The following is a 15,098-nucleotide window of genomic DNA, read 5'->3' as shown; positions in this document are numbered from 1 at the left end:
AGAAAAAACGGGAAGCGTGGGCATGAACTGCCCAATTCGATGTAAACAACAACAACAACAACAACAACAACAACAACAACAACAACAAAACCAAAGCAAAACTGCTGAGCGTACACCGAGAATGCTGGCACACTGGAGTGAACACTATCACTTACTTGAAGAAAGTGAAAGAAGAAGAAAGTGAAGCGTTGACATGAACTGCCCAATTTGATGCAAAAAAATAAAACAAACAAACCAAAAACAAACAAACAAATGAAAAAGAATATTAGCGGACACCGAGTAAAGTGACCGCACACTGGAGTGAACACTATCCGGGCGAGTCTAACACAAGGAATATTGCCGAAAGTATTTACGAAAGAAGAAGATTAGTTACTTTTAAACGGAGATAAGTGGTTACTGGGATAAACGATGCTAAAAAAAAAGAAGAAGAAAAAAAAAGATTCATACACAGTACCCTTTCCACTATTTTCTTCTTTCCTTTTGTTTACCAATGAAAAATAATAGACAATCTGCCCCTTTGTCGAGCAGATTTAAACCCTGATCATCACGCGTGACCGTGAAAAGTCACGAATTTATTTCATTACTCTGCTGAATTGCTGCTGCTCAAAATACCAGACGAGCTTCAGACATTCAAATCGAATTGTGTCGAGCAGGGAAGAAGAAAGACGCCTCATAAAATGAACTAAATAAAATAAACTTCTGGCGTCTCTTTTTCTAAGTTGCGTGACTTATTGAAGAATGGTATGATGAACCTTTTCTGTGCTGTAAATAATTCAAATGTACACGCATTCCACACTATAGTGATTACTGTGGCAAGCAGGGGGTTAATGGCATACAAAAATAATGCATTGTCTCCTGTAATGGTTGCTTGAAGGTTTTCTTTTCCAATGCTTCCCCCAAACCCACATTCCCCGAGCGTGAATTGCTTTGTCATCATCCTTGTTTATAATCTTTTTTTTTTTAAGTTGTTGTTGTTGTTGTTTGTTTTCTTTTCTTTTTTATAAACTGTGTGCTTGTCTTGTTACAATAGTGTCGCTGCTGCTCTGGACTTTTGTGAAGGAAGAATTAATGTATGCATAATCCAGGGTCACGGCACCTTTTTTTTTGTGTGTGTGTGTACGTGTGTGTGTGTGTGTGTGTGTGTGTGTGTGTGTGTGTGCGTGTGGCGGGGAGGGGGTTGTTTTACTTGTAGGCCGAAAGTCAAAGAATCAGTATGATTTTTCCCATAGATCAACCAATATGGATATTTTCATACAATATGAAAGAAAACTTTATAAAAAAAGCTGACGAGAGTTTACATTATTATAGTTGTATAAGAGGACTGAATTAAAGAGAGTCTTTGAAATGATGACTTCTGATTCGCAACTGCATAATCATTTCTTCCTCACATTCATCCCCTTATAATTATGTGAGTGTCGTTGTTTGTTTGTTTTTTGTTTGTTTGTTTTTTACTTTTGAGACATGTATTAAAGCATAATGCGTTTATTCTCGCAGGAGCTTTTGGATTTATATTGACGGTGTCTGCATAGTCTGTTAACTTTGAAAGTAAGCCCAGCGCTTATAATTTTTCCGCATTCGTCTTTTAAGTCTTGTAGAGATCGGATGCTCTTATGTTTTTTTTTTGTGTGTGTATATGTGTGTGAGGGATGTACGTGTGTGTTTGTCTGTGTGTGAAGTTAACCTCTCCAATCATTTTTTACATCGCTATTTTCCTGAAGCGATTCACAATCATTTTACTTAACTTTTTTTTGTGTATGTGTGTTATAGAATCTCAATACAACATAAATGCCGATCATTCTGAAGCAATGTTCATGTTTTGTTGTTACTGCGTGGTTCTTTTTTTTTCATTTCTCTTCTCTTAAAGGAAACCAAACCCCAAACAGAAATGTGGATTGAGTGAAAGCAGCAACATGAGTAGAATATATTGCAAGTTTGAGGAAAATTTGTCAATCGATGCAAAAGTTATGCATTTTCAAAGTTTTGGTGTTGGAACCACTGGATACTGTAAAAGGAGACTACTTGACAAATCTTCTTCAGGAAGTAGAGGGAATAACTACTATCCTTTTATGTCAGTATCAAGTTGATGGAATGTGTAATTTTCATGAAAAATGAATTTTTGTGGAATTCTCTTTATATTAATATTGTATTGTTGTATCATTGTGTTATTGTTGTCCAAACATGACGTCATGAACTCTAGTAGTCTCCTTATCCAGTGATTACGACGCTAAAACTTTTAAAATCAATAACTTTTGCATCGATTGTCAGATTTTCCTTAAACTTCCACTGATGTGTTATACTAATGTTGCTGCTCTCACTCTATCCACACTGTTCTGTGGGTTTTGATTTCCTTTAATGAACACAAATCACATTCACGAAACATGAAACCAGGTGATCATGCTTCATTGGCATTCTGACCTAGCTGGCTGGAAATACCAGTCTCTGTGACTCCACGTTTCATAAGTATGCACACACCATAATAATTCTGCATAAACATTTACCTGAGAATAGCCCAAAATGCTTGAGTGATCATCATTATTCAAGGGAGATTATTCAAAGGAATTCCAGTCAACATATTGAACTGATGGCATCTCATTTCGCTATTGAATTTTTCCACTCTAATCTGTATTTTTGTGGCAATACAGGACAGGGTTTCATACACTGGCTACAGCACTCGTTTTAGCAGACGACTCATGCAACATCAATTCGACAGTACTTTATGGCCCGGGGCTCCTCCCTACACAGTACACGCTTTACCGGGAGATTGGCGGGGGTACAGGTGAACAGCATCTGCTATGTCTGGTAAAATTCACAAAGCCGACCAGAACGGCAACGTCGACGGCGATGTCAAACTCAAACGCGAGGTCGGGCTCGTTGGCGGCATCGCCTTCGTGATCGGCGGGATGATCGGTTCGGGCATCTTTGTGTCGCCGGTCGGTGTCCTCCGGGAGACGGAGAGCGTCGGCATGAGTCTCGTGGTCTGGCTCCTCTGTGGGCTTCTGGTAGTGACAGGTAAAAACCGGTCTGTTGATATCTGTTGACATGTTCCCCCCTCACCTCCCTGATCCCACCTAGCTCGGGATACTCTGCGTGCGGACATTCTCGTCTTGTCACTAACTAGCTTTTCACCGGCAACGCGAACGCTAATGACAACGCTATTGGGCTAAGAATGGTGTCATGCACATGCGCGAGGAAGCTGATTCCGTTGCTCAACCCGTGAGGCTGCGTCGTCTATAGCGCTGGCGTTGTAGATCGAAACCTCGCTATCATTAAAGCCCCGCTGAACTTCAATTCATTACTACCCTATAGGGCCCATAATCCATATCAGAAAGATAAGATGGAACACGATAAATTTACCAAATATGCGCAAAATCAGAGCTGCATTCAAGGAATTACCGATGAGACACAAACACCGAGAAAATCCAAGGTAGCATTCTAATTTTCTCCATTGTGTTACTAAACAGACACAGATGTACGAATTTCATGGGAAATTAAGAGCCTTACAAATATTACTCATTCAAGAAGAACAATCATCCCCCAAAAAGAGGCTTAAATGTAAATGATTTTCCATTGATGTTTTTGTTTATGTAACATTACCAATGAATGGTAAACATTGTACAGTAACAAAGAAACAAAAGACGGTTCCAAACAACACAAATGTGGGCAATTGGTGGGTGAGATGGTGGAACTACATCATAGAACTCTTGCGACTGTGGGAATATCTCGATCGGCATGACACATTCTTGGTGTTACTAGACAATCTCTGCAGTCTGGATAGTCCTTGAGTGCACAATGAGGCCCAGATTCACGAAGGTGGTACAATGAAACCATGGCTTAAACCATCGGCAAAAACCATGGAGCGCCAAGTGTCGCATGGAATATTTCGTTATGAAATCAGTCATTCCGTCGATGAAATGATTTTTGTAACGAAAGTTTGTAACGAAATGACAGAATTTTTTAACTAAATGAAAATTTTGTCCACGAAATGATAATTTCATTAACGAAACGGTCATTTTGTCGAAGAGATGATCAATTTTGTAACGAAATATTCCGTGCAACACTTGGCGCTCCATGGTTTTTGTCCATGGTTTAAACTATGGTTTCTGTCCATGGTTTAAACTATGGTTTAATTTGAAGCACCTTCGTGAATTCGGGCCTGAGTCTCTGGTTGCACCAAGATGATAATTATTATATAAGGTCCTTCATAAGAAGGCTATCATTAAACAGGATAGTGATCCAATCACTAACAGAAAAAGGAGAGAGAAAGAGAGAGAGAGAGAGAGAGAGAGAGAGAGAGAGAGAGATCGAAAGATAGTTTCGTATAAAGTTCTCTCCAGCCTTAAGCCGTATTGTCTCTTGCTTTCAGACTCCCGCCATCACAAGAATGATGCTAAAGGAAATATTATGCGAATACCACATTACTTATAGTCAACCTCGCATTAACCTCACATAAAAAAGTAGCTAAATCGAAGAAAAATTACACCATTTTTTCCTGCCTTATTAAAGGTGGGGGGGGGGGGGGGTAAGCCGAGTTAAGATCTCTTAAGTTCTCTTTTTTTCTTTTCCTTTCGCTCTCTCCATTCTTTCCGTCTTTTTTGTCAAGTCGTGTCATGTCTTTTGTATTTCTCCTGTCTTGTTCCGTTCTGTCGTAAATTATATCTGTGATAAGTATTTGTTAATAAGTAATTCATAAGTTTGTTCATTTTTTGAGTGGTTCACAACATACAAGCTTACTTTTTAGTGGACCTCTCAGTTCTTTTTTTTTCTCAACTGAAGCATAACTTTGGACTTTTTTTGCCAGTATGCATTCTTTTGTTTATTTGTATCATTTATCTTTTACAAAGTCGAATGTTTATGTTTATGATGTAATTCCAAATATATCATGCGTTATGTTTTGTTGGAAAAAGAAGAATGAAAAATGAATGAATTGAATTGAATTGAAGATTTGTCCTGTCTAATTAACTTTGACTCGGGCGAGGATGACTCGGTCTGCTTTCATGAATTTTGCCTTACAAATCTAATTGTTCCAGAAGCCAGGAAGAAAAAATTTCTCCCACATATAGGCATAGCTATGTCAAGTTACAAGTCTGCGAAAGGTGTATTATACCTTTCAATGATTGAAAACAAAACAACAAAATCTTGTGGAACTCGAATATCTTATACTTTATACTGTTGCCCACTCAAATATCTATCGTTAGCGTCGTAGCCTCATTAGGCGTTTTCACATCAGCCCGATGTTTCGAAATAGCGCGCTATTTTCTGACTTGGGAAATTGGAAAATATCTCGAGCTTGGATTTTTATCGGGCTGATGTGAAAACGCCTATTGAGCAATGACGGATCCTGAATTTCTAAAAAGTACAACCTGTGAACGGAGCGTTCGAATCTCCTAAAACTGTACTGATATGTACTAGTGGTAATTCTGCATTCGTTCAAGGAACATTGATATCCGAGTTGAATTCTCCCCTTTGACGATGAACAAGTCGGCACATACATGCCTACTGGATATGCAAGGAACTCGGGTTACAGGATTCCGGAAATGTTATTATTTTGGGGGGTATTTTTCGGCTTTTCTTTCGATTCTATACGTGCGATAGCGTTTATGGATACACATTACTGCATCCTTACCCTTCAAACAAAACTGTTTATTTTTTTTCTTTAGATATAGAATGGCCTACTTGTCACAATCAGGTAGGAGATAGACTTGTACATTTCAAAGACGTGAATTGTTTCTGTGTCTTTTCTTCGACAGGCTGTCTCTGCTACGCTGAACTCGGTACGATGATTCCGAAGTCCGGCGGGGACTACGCCTACCTTTTGGCGAGTTTGGGCGATTTGCCCGCATTTCTGTTCTCCTGGACCTTCGTATTCATCATCCGTCCCGCCACAGTGGCTATTCTCTGTCTCGTCTTCGGCACTTATACAGCCGAGTACACCGTGCCGGGTGAATGTGTGGAGAAAGAGGGCGTGGCCAAACTGTTCGCCATCCTCGCTCTGCGTGAGTATACCAGTAGGCCCTACTATCGTCCAATCAACGTTACCATCATAGTGATTATGACATAATGATGACAGCCACATTCTACTATTCTTTTATGATTTAGGAAACAAATGGGCAAAGAGATTTCTCCATTTGAACAGTGTTGAACATAAAGGAAAATGGCCAAAGGTAGAATGCAATCATAAGGCTGCGTTCACATAGAAGTATACTATTCGGGTATTCGGGGCTAGTTTTCGAGGGCACGCGAATAGCTTGAATCGAACGATAGGATTTCCTCACACCGGTTCACATAAGAGGGCACTATTCGAAAGTACCGAATAGCTGCGAATATTATAGCAAAGTGGGAATTGAGCTTGTTCGATTTTCTTGCAGCGTATACCGTCTCTCGTTTATGAAATAATGACAATTTTGGTCTGGATCTGCCCTTTAGCAAAAATAAGCATGTAGACTGACATTCTGATACAGTTTAGAAATTGTTAATAAGATTTGCTGGGATGTAGGAGGAAGAAATCCTCACTGCATGGGATGGTGAGTTGACGGTGCGGGTGATAGTGAACTCGGTGCCCGAATAGCGAATAGCGAATAGCGAATAGCGAATACCGAATACTTCTATGTGAACGCAGCCTTAATAATACTTAATGATGTGCACGCATTCTGTTTTGATCTAACACAACATCATATCATTTCGGTATCGTTTTACTATTAGATTTTACGCTTTATTTTGTATGATGGTGCATATGGCGCACGTATCCTTTTTCGGTCTTGTAACCATAATTATAGATGACAGATAAAACCCAAACGCAAATAATTATCATTGATTATAGATTGTTCAAGACAGCAATCATGCAGTCGACCGAGTTCAATAGATAGAAAATGGAAAATCCGTAAAACTAAACTTGTGCTCTTTGTCTGAATAGTATCTGAAATTTGCCACTTTTCCTTTTCAGTGTTGTTGACATTCATCAATTCGTACAGTGTGAAAGCGGCCAACCAGCTGAATATTGTCTTCACGATCGCCAAGACACTTCTATGTTTTATCATCATTGCAATTGGATTTGTTAACATTGCACGAGGTGGGTAATGTATAGTGCTAGAGGAGTTTGCATTAAGTCAATACTATGAAGCATTCTGGACACACAGCACAAAATAAAACTTTACACCTCTAAATTAAGACCTTACACACTGTAGTCAACACACTTCAAATTGTACTATGCAATAAAGAATGAGGATTGACTGGTATTTCAACATTAGAAGATTTGTCGTTCCGCCAACTTCTATTTTGGTACAATAATATTAAATTCAACCCTCAAAGTGTAGGTCAAAATGTAGATCAATATTTTGAGTGTTACATTAAAGGGGCATTCCAGATGATTTTCATAATTTCACATCATGTAGTACATAAATCGACAGCTTCATGTATAGATTCGTGGAATTTATTGTGGTTCTTGAGCAGAGAAAAATCTTAAATAAATTACACTGAACAGTGTTGATGACATCAGAGCCTCACATATTTCAGAAATGTAGCAGTGTGATTCCATTACGATACTGCTTGATCAACAAGTTCACCTGTGAAGAATCTATGTATGCCTTCTTCTTTTGTTCTGCTTCCTTGAGCTCCAACTCATGCATTCTTATGGTGAGACTGCCTTGTCATCGTCCTTGTTCAAAGTTCACCTGTGAAGAATCTATGTATGCCTTCTTCTTTTGTTCTGCTTCCTTGAGCTCCAACTCATGCATTCTTATGGTGAGACTGCCTTGTCATCGTCCTTGTTCATTGCAATTTGATATAAATTGTGAAAAAACATACTCATTCCTCATTCCAATCACTATGAATTTTGAAACTCTGTACTCAGTTTAACTAATTCATAGTTGTTCAAATTTTAAAGTCTGAAAATCATCCGGAGGTCCCCTTTCAGCTGTTTGAGTGTTAAATTTAACATTTAACAACAGGTTGTTGAAGGGGTCACAATGTGAATTTACCATTTCATTTTTAGAGTGTGACGAACTTACATGTCTTTCAGTCTTGATCAACATCGTAGATAAGAATTATGATAATCACGATAATGTTCTTTGTCCAGTTTACCAGGTTTGCACCGATGCAATAGTGTTTCTTAGCTTTTTTTCACAATGTAGGCCTTCACAAATCAATTTTCAATATCCGGTTACTTAGACACAGTAGGCCTTGACAATGTACAAAGTATAGTCAAATTTGAGCGTACAGAGAAAATGATATTATTGGCAATAATGTCATTAAAGGCGACCTTCAGATTTTTATATTTGAACAATAGATTCTTTTATAGTTATACTGAGGACAGAGTTTCAGAATTTATGATAATTGAGATGAAGAACAAGAATATATTTGGAATTTATAAGAAATTGCAATGAAAACGGATGATGACATGGCAGGTCAACCATAAAAATGCATGAGTTGGGCCTCATGGAAGCAGCACAAAAGAAGGCATGCATAGATTATACACAGGTGAAATCGCAAGCAGGCGGTATTGTAATGGAATTACACTGCTACATTTCTGAAATATGTGAGCCTACTATGTCATCATCCTTGTTCAGTGTAATTTGTTTAAGGTTTTTCAAAATATGGTTTCTCTGCTCAAGAACCAAAATACATTTCACAATACAAATGGAGCTGTTGATATTATGTACTACATGATGTGAGGCCTCCATCCATTTCAAGCTCGGTAGTAACCGCTTACGATGGTGGTCTCCTGCATTCAATGATCTCTGTTGTTTACTGAAAAATACTGTATATCTTAATTTATGTTTCTATGTATCTACATTGCTCAATGTAATCACCTATGTGTATCTATTTATGTACTGTTATCGATTTATTTCACTGCACTTGTTATTCTTTGTCTTTGTACTTTTGGAAGTTTGTATTCAAATTGTATCTGACTGAATGCAGAAATAAAAACAAAGAAACAAACAAACAAACTACATGATGTGAAATTATGAAAATCGTCTGGAATGCCCCTTTAACAGTGCATATTTTGTAACAGCATTAGGTAGCGATTACATAATATAGTTAATACTGACGTACAGTGTCACTTGCATGCTGCTGTGTTTGCAGGAGAGACAAACTTGCTCGTTCCTTCGGAGTCGTTCAAGGGCAGTGCCCCGGATGTGTCCTCTTATGCTCTGGCGTTTTACCAAGGACTTTGGGCTTATGAGGGATGGTAAGTTCTATCATTTCGTTTCAATCTACTGTTTAATTGGAAGGTACAGTATCGGTTGAGCTGAGGCTTCATGTTTCCATTGTTTTTTTTATTATATATATATATATATTTTTTTTTTTTTTTTTTTTTTTTTTTACTTGAGATAATAAGAAACCTCTTATAAAGTATGAAAGAGCATACAATTGAAATCAAAGTTTATTTAATAAAAATTGGCCATGAAATGGCTGAAATATCCAAGCAAGAGCGATCCTAATAAAATGTGGGGAAAAAACCTTTTATTATGACCGCTTTGGTTTATTTTCTGTCTAGATATCTCAGCCGTTTCAAAAACCGATTTTCATCAGAAAACAAATGTTGAATTCCTATTAGAATAAGAATGCTTTTTAACATTCTATAAAATGGTTTCTAAGCATCTAGCAAAAGCTTAAAACCGGAATCCTCACGTCAACCAACACTGCACTGCACTGTAAGATTTGTTCTGTGGGAAGAATATCTTGATACGATGACAATGTTACAGTGTCAAGTGCTATTATTACAAATACTCAATTTGTCTAAAGTCGGTAGGTTTTCTTTGTTGCCTTGAGAATAAGAGACAGAGACATAACGAGGAAAGTAAACCAAATGCAACATTCTTTCTACCCACAGGCCTACATCGGCAATAATCTTTTCTCAATGGCATCGGCAATAATCTTTTCTCAATGGCATCGTCATTATTCAATTTCTCTTTTTTTTGCCCGATGGTTAGGGCAAACCCAAATGAAGTTACCTACAGAAAGTATGTCTTTGTGTCACCTTGAGAAAGTTCTGCACACACGACCAATTATTTTAGTTTCTAATGCTGCATTTACATTAACCCACACAGGACATATCTCAATTCGCTGACAGAAGAATTGAAGAATCCTCGAAGGTAAACGTATTAACTTCTTGTGGATGTGTACACTTTAAACTAGTCGGAAATCTCACCGGCCAACATTACCATAATAAATGGGTATCTTCTTATTGAACTTGATATAGCACAATTGTTCTTTTATCAAACAATGATAATAATGATAATAATAATAATGATAATAATAATAATGATAATAACAGCAAATTCTAACATTAGTATTGCGCATTTCAGACTTGGAAATACGCTTTACAAATGCGCTTTACAAGTAACATATCTATATGTATTACAATTAATATATGGATATATTGATATAATATTATTGATATTTTTCCAGGATCGTATGGATGGGGAAAATATTTAAATATCACAAAAAAGTACAATCACACATCGGTTGAAACTGCATTGATATTCATTGTCTTAGTTGTTTCGATTTACATGTTACTATTCAAGCGACATCATCAAATATCAATCAGAACACGTTCCATGTAATTGCAAAGTATACAGCTTTTTATTGCAAAGACAGTGTGGATAAAGTCGATAGTAACACCACGTAAATGTAATCCTTGTCACTGCTTGTAGGGACTGTTGCTTGGGGGAAATAAGAGCCTAAAATGAGGAGAATCGGTGGAGGAGGGAAGCGAGATATAGAGAGTGTAAGGAAGACAAATATTGAGCATTAAGGGGCAACGGTGAACTGGAATTTGAAGTTGTAATGTGCAAGGCCTAATATCACGTAATATAGAGACGGCGGAATAAGAAAACAGGCAGAGTTGTAAGAAAGAATAGACTGACAATCAAGGGTTCGGATGGACTGCAGAGGGAAAGAGCTGCGGGAGCGTAAGAGTAATGATCGAAAGTTTAGTCCTGACTCATGTACACAAATGGGGGGGGGGGGGGGTGGTAGGAGAAAAGGTACAATAAAATATACACGAGTAATTCTTCATTCCTTTCTCCCCTTTCAGGACTACATTTCATATTTAATCATTATCTATACAGTTATTTTGTACTGTCTACTTTACCTCTTGTCTTTCTTTCTTTATCAGTCTCCGTATATATATTTCTTTAAATCTACTGTAAATAACTTTTGATATCTACTATAGATTTTTATCGATCATAAATACTATTCATATTATGAATTTATCGATTTACGTTTATTTTACCATGTACTTTTAGCAAAGTACATGTCTTTATTCAATCGTGTTTTTTTTTCTATCTATTTGTATATTTATTTAATTATCAGAAACCTCCCTCTGGCCGTCATGATAGGAATTCCAGTCGTGACACTGATTTATATCGTCGTCAATATCGCCTACTTCACTGTCATCACACCAGCGGAACTCATGGTATCAAAAGCCGTTGCCATTGTAAGTTCATTGGTCATTAGTAGGTCCATTTTGTCGAAAATTTTATTTTTGCAAGACATTGCAAGATATTGTTCTCCTTTAACATAAATCATAATATTTTAATGTGCCGTCTGTTTTTTAAAGCAAACACGAAGAAAAAACAAAAACAGGAAACCACAAGCAACAACATCATCATCAACAACAACAACAACCAAACAATGTACAAGTTAGCGATCGCACTGAAAAGGAAAAAGTGGTAATGCAGAGGAAAACTGTTGTTACATCTTCGTTTATAGCCAAGAAACCCCGACTGTTGCCCGGCTTGTATTCCCTCTCCCCTGACCTGACCACTCTTGATATGCCGATAGAAAGAAGAAGACAACGAAGAAGAAAAGAAACAGGCATTTGACAGTCAAACTTTCAATAGGTTTGACAATTCTGTTCACTGAGGTGCTTTGGAGGATTAATTGCATGGTTTCGCTCCGGACGCACCGATTAACTGTCTTTTGTGAACGTGCAATTATTGCGTTAAGGAGCAAATAGGCGGTTCTTTCATATTTCCGCCGCGCGGGGTTGTTGGAAACGCCTTCAACCAAAACCGTGGACAGTCAGTGGGCGTGGGAGTCTCTGTACAGAGTGACAACCCAATTATATCATTCAGCTATGCTCCTTCGGCCTTTCTAGCCAACATAAGGCAGCACATTAGCAAACATCTTCAACGTATAGAATCGTAATATCATAGTGTATGTCAAAATAACAATATAATAATTTCAGACTGAGGACACCAAGTGAATCGTTGTACTTCAATACACTAGGAAAGCGTGGATCACAGCACTTCACGAGAAGAATAGATTTAACCCTAAATCTCATAATAATAATCTTTTTTTTTTTGTTACGTAGTAACGTAGGTAAATTCATGCATTTTGAAACGCGAGTTGAAATAACATTTGTGGGTTGTTGTTTTATTTTTTCCTTTCCTGCGTTTTAGACCTTCGCGCAACGAACCATGGGAATTTTTGCATGGATTGTGCCTGTTGGTGTGTGCATATCTACATTCGGTGCAGCCAACGCAAGTCTCTTTACAGCTGGAAGGTAAGACGAACTGTAATTTTAATGTTATTCGAATTAGCTCGTTTATTTCATGTTATTCTCTCCCTTCCTCCTTAAAAAAAAAAAAAATCGTCTCTTTATCCAAGCGAAGTTTTGAATGGCCTTATTATATGATAGTGATATTGTCTTTCATTCACTTAGCCTTTCTTTATTTCTATTGTTTTTCTCTTTTTTTGACCTGCCAAATTGTTTTGATATAACGAATTACCGAAGTGCTCCTCTTTTTTTTCAAACTGAGGCAATGTTGCAAACTCCCCGAATCCATTCAATCATAATGCATCCCTTACAAATCGAAAAATAACCACAGACAGAGGGTTCGCAAACTTTGAGGATTCTTTACAACATGGCTGAAAGTTCATGCTCTCCCCGTTTTTACCGCGGCGAAACATAGTGCGTGATATCGGTTTTCAGTATTAGGTATCGTGATTAGGTATCAGGTATTAAGCTAGAAAATAGCCCCCGTTTCCATGTAAAATTCAGAACATCAAGACTAGAACAATTAATGTTGGCTTACCGTCAGTGAACCTGTAAAGGCACGATCCGGCTGAACTTCCCGAATTTAGGTCGTATGTCTTATAAAACGTAGGCGTTATTACTTTGTTTGTTTATGTTTTTTTAATGAATGCCATGGAGGAATGCCGTCTCTCTCTCTCTGACTTTTAAGTATCATACTGATGCAATGAATCAAAATGAGATGTACACAAGATACAAAAACGCAGGCTAGATATGGCGCAAAATTAGCCTATAGGATGATGACCGTCGTGTCTCCGATTAGCGTCTGGTTCCCTGCCGGCGTCACTATTCTTCAACAACCCCAAAAAGCTAATATCTGAACTCGGAGTATGCTTAACAACGAAATCTTTTGATTTACAAATGAGCTCTGAACAAGCACAACGATTTTTATAAACAGAACAGAGGAAAGGTATTTAAATGGCGCGTTCAAATTGTCAAGCTAGGCAGCAAATCAACAAGGTTACTCCTACGTTATAAGATCACTGTTAACTGAAAGCTTCACCATTATAAGTTGCCACAATCTCCGGAGAACGGTCAAGGAATTCAGTAATGAACTCTCTACGTGAAAAATAGAAAGACACAATAATTTCATGTTCCGACGTGATTTGGAAAAGTTGTGGCTTATTTTTTTTTTCCTCCCAAAACGATGTTTTGGGGGAGATCGTTTGTTCTCAATATGCGACAGGTGGCCAACGCATGCGTTCGCCTGCATTGGACATGGGAAGTGGGAAGGTGTGCGCGTTTTCAGAACGCACTTTGTGACGCCATAGCGAAATCCCTGTTGTAAATTCAGTGCCGGTGACACGGCACATAGATGCCGCCCTGGGGGATTCTTGTTTAGCAGAGGAAAAACCCTACTTTCGCAGAATACCTGCGCTAAACCCAAATGTAAATCACTGGAAACTGTGTGGTATGTATATTATGTTAGTAATGAAGCAAAAGTATGACTTCATACACGAAAAACATGAACATTAGCCTGAAGTAATAATAACTTACCGCAGACTAGTACACACAGAGAAATTAGGGTTCTTTTAGGGTTCTTATTTTCACCCTACGAGCAAATCTAACTACGTGGCACCTTATAGGGTTCGGGATGGATGTAGGGGTGCAAATCCGAACCCTAAAGGGAGCCAAGTCTTAAGGGTTCGAATTTGGAACCATTCCATAGTCTTTCCCGAAAGCTGACATGTGGGTGTTGAATGGTGTTTGCTTAAAATGCCACACTATTTTTGGATATTATCGTATATTTTTATTTGAAAATATAACTACACGTTGTTAAAGAGTAACAGTGTCATCAGTAATACTGTACTCAAAAAATTACTACTTGAATTAAACATTTGTTTTTTCTTCTCGCACCGGGATCAAGAATATCATTTCAATGACGTTATCATAGAGAGAAAGCAAACGAGTACAAGTACACGTATTATGCGTGCACGCGTGGACCGTTGAGCACTTGGTCAATGGCAAAGCTAAAATTGCATGCGCACGCCACGCCGTAGGTCGCGCGGTATACGTACGTGCATACTACTGAAGTTCCTCGTTTGGAATGGACAGACGACCGTGAGGTTGGGGTGATGAATTAATCTTTTTGATGAGCCAAACGTTGTGAGTAGATAATTGTACTGTAATTCCGTTGAAAATATTTCACAGTAATCGATGATGATATGTGTGAATTATGCTCATAGAATGCTGAGTGGTGAAAACTGATGCGAAAGAGTTGTATCGAGGTACATGTGTACTAACATGTCAGAAGTGCGATCATACCTACAGTAAAGCATAGCGAATAAGTCAATGAAAGTGCACGGTAATACGGAAAGCCTCAACCAAGGTACTAACTACGACCAAGAGCCCCATACGCATAGCGTAATTACGCTATGCGTATGGGGCTGCTGGACGCAGTTACCAAGGTATGTACGTAAATAGGTGACCGGATATAGTCGCATCATTTTCGTTAATGGGAATTATTACGTTTGAGCCGAGTTGAGGCTCAGTTGGATATTGGTTTCTGTGAAGTTGACAGAAAGAACGATGTATGCATGTATGATGTGCCTAATGAAGA

The 15,098-nt window shown here is 38.1% G+C and overlaps 1 protein-coding gene across 1 annotated transcript; it reads left to right on the top strand.

The window, feature by feature from the left end:
* The first annotated feature begins 2,792 nt into the window (after positions 1-2,792).
* Positions 2,793-11,865, top strand: LOC139721779 (b(0,+)-type amino acid transporter 1-like). Its single transcript, XM_071633102.1, has 7 exons — positions 2,793-3,009; positions 5,748-5,993; positions 6,941-7,066; positions 9,079-9,184; positions 10,047-10,091; positions 11,314-11,437; positions 11,785-11,865. Exons 1-7 carry the CDS (start codon positions 2,793-2,795, stop codon positions 11,863-11,865), a joined length of 945 nt encoding a protein of 314 aa, XP_071489203.1.
* The last annotated feature ends 3,233 nt before the right edge of the window (positions 11,866-15,098 follow it).

This window comes from Diadema antillarum, unplaced genomic scaffold, assembly GCF_040938485.1.
Source record: "Diadema antillarum isolate AM-2024a unplaced genomic scaffold, OU_Dant_1.0 scf00000150, whole genome shotgun sequence".
NCBI classification, from domain to species: Eukaryota; Metazoa; Echinodermata; class Echinoidea; order Diadematoida; family Diadematidae; genus Diadema; species Diadema antillarum.
The sequence above is the reverse complement of the archived record's forward strand: the minus strand, read 5'-3'. Positions and strand labels throughout refer to the sequence as shown.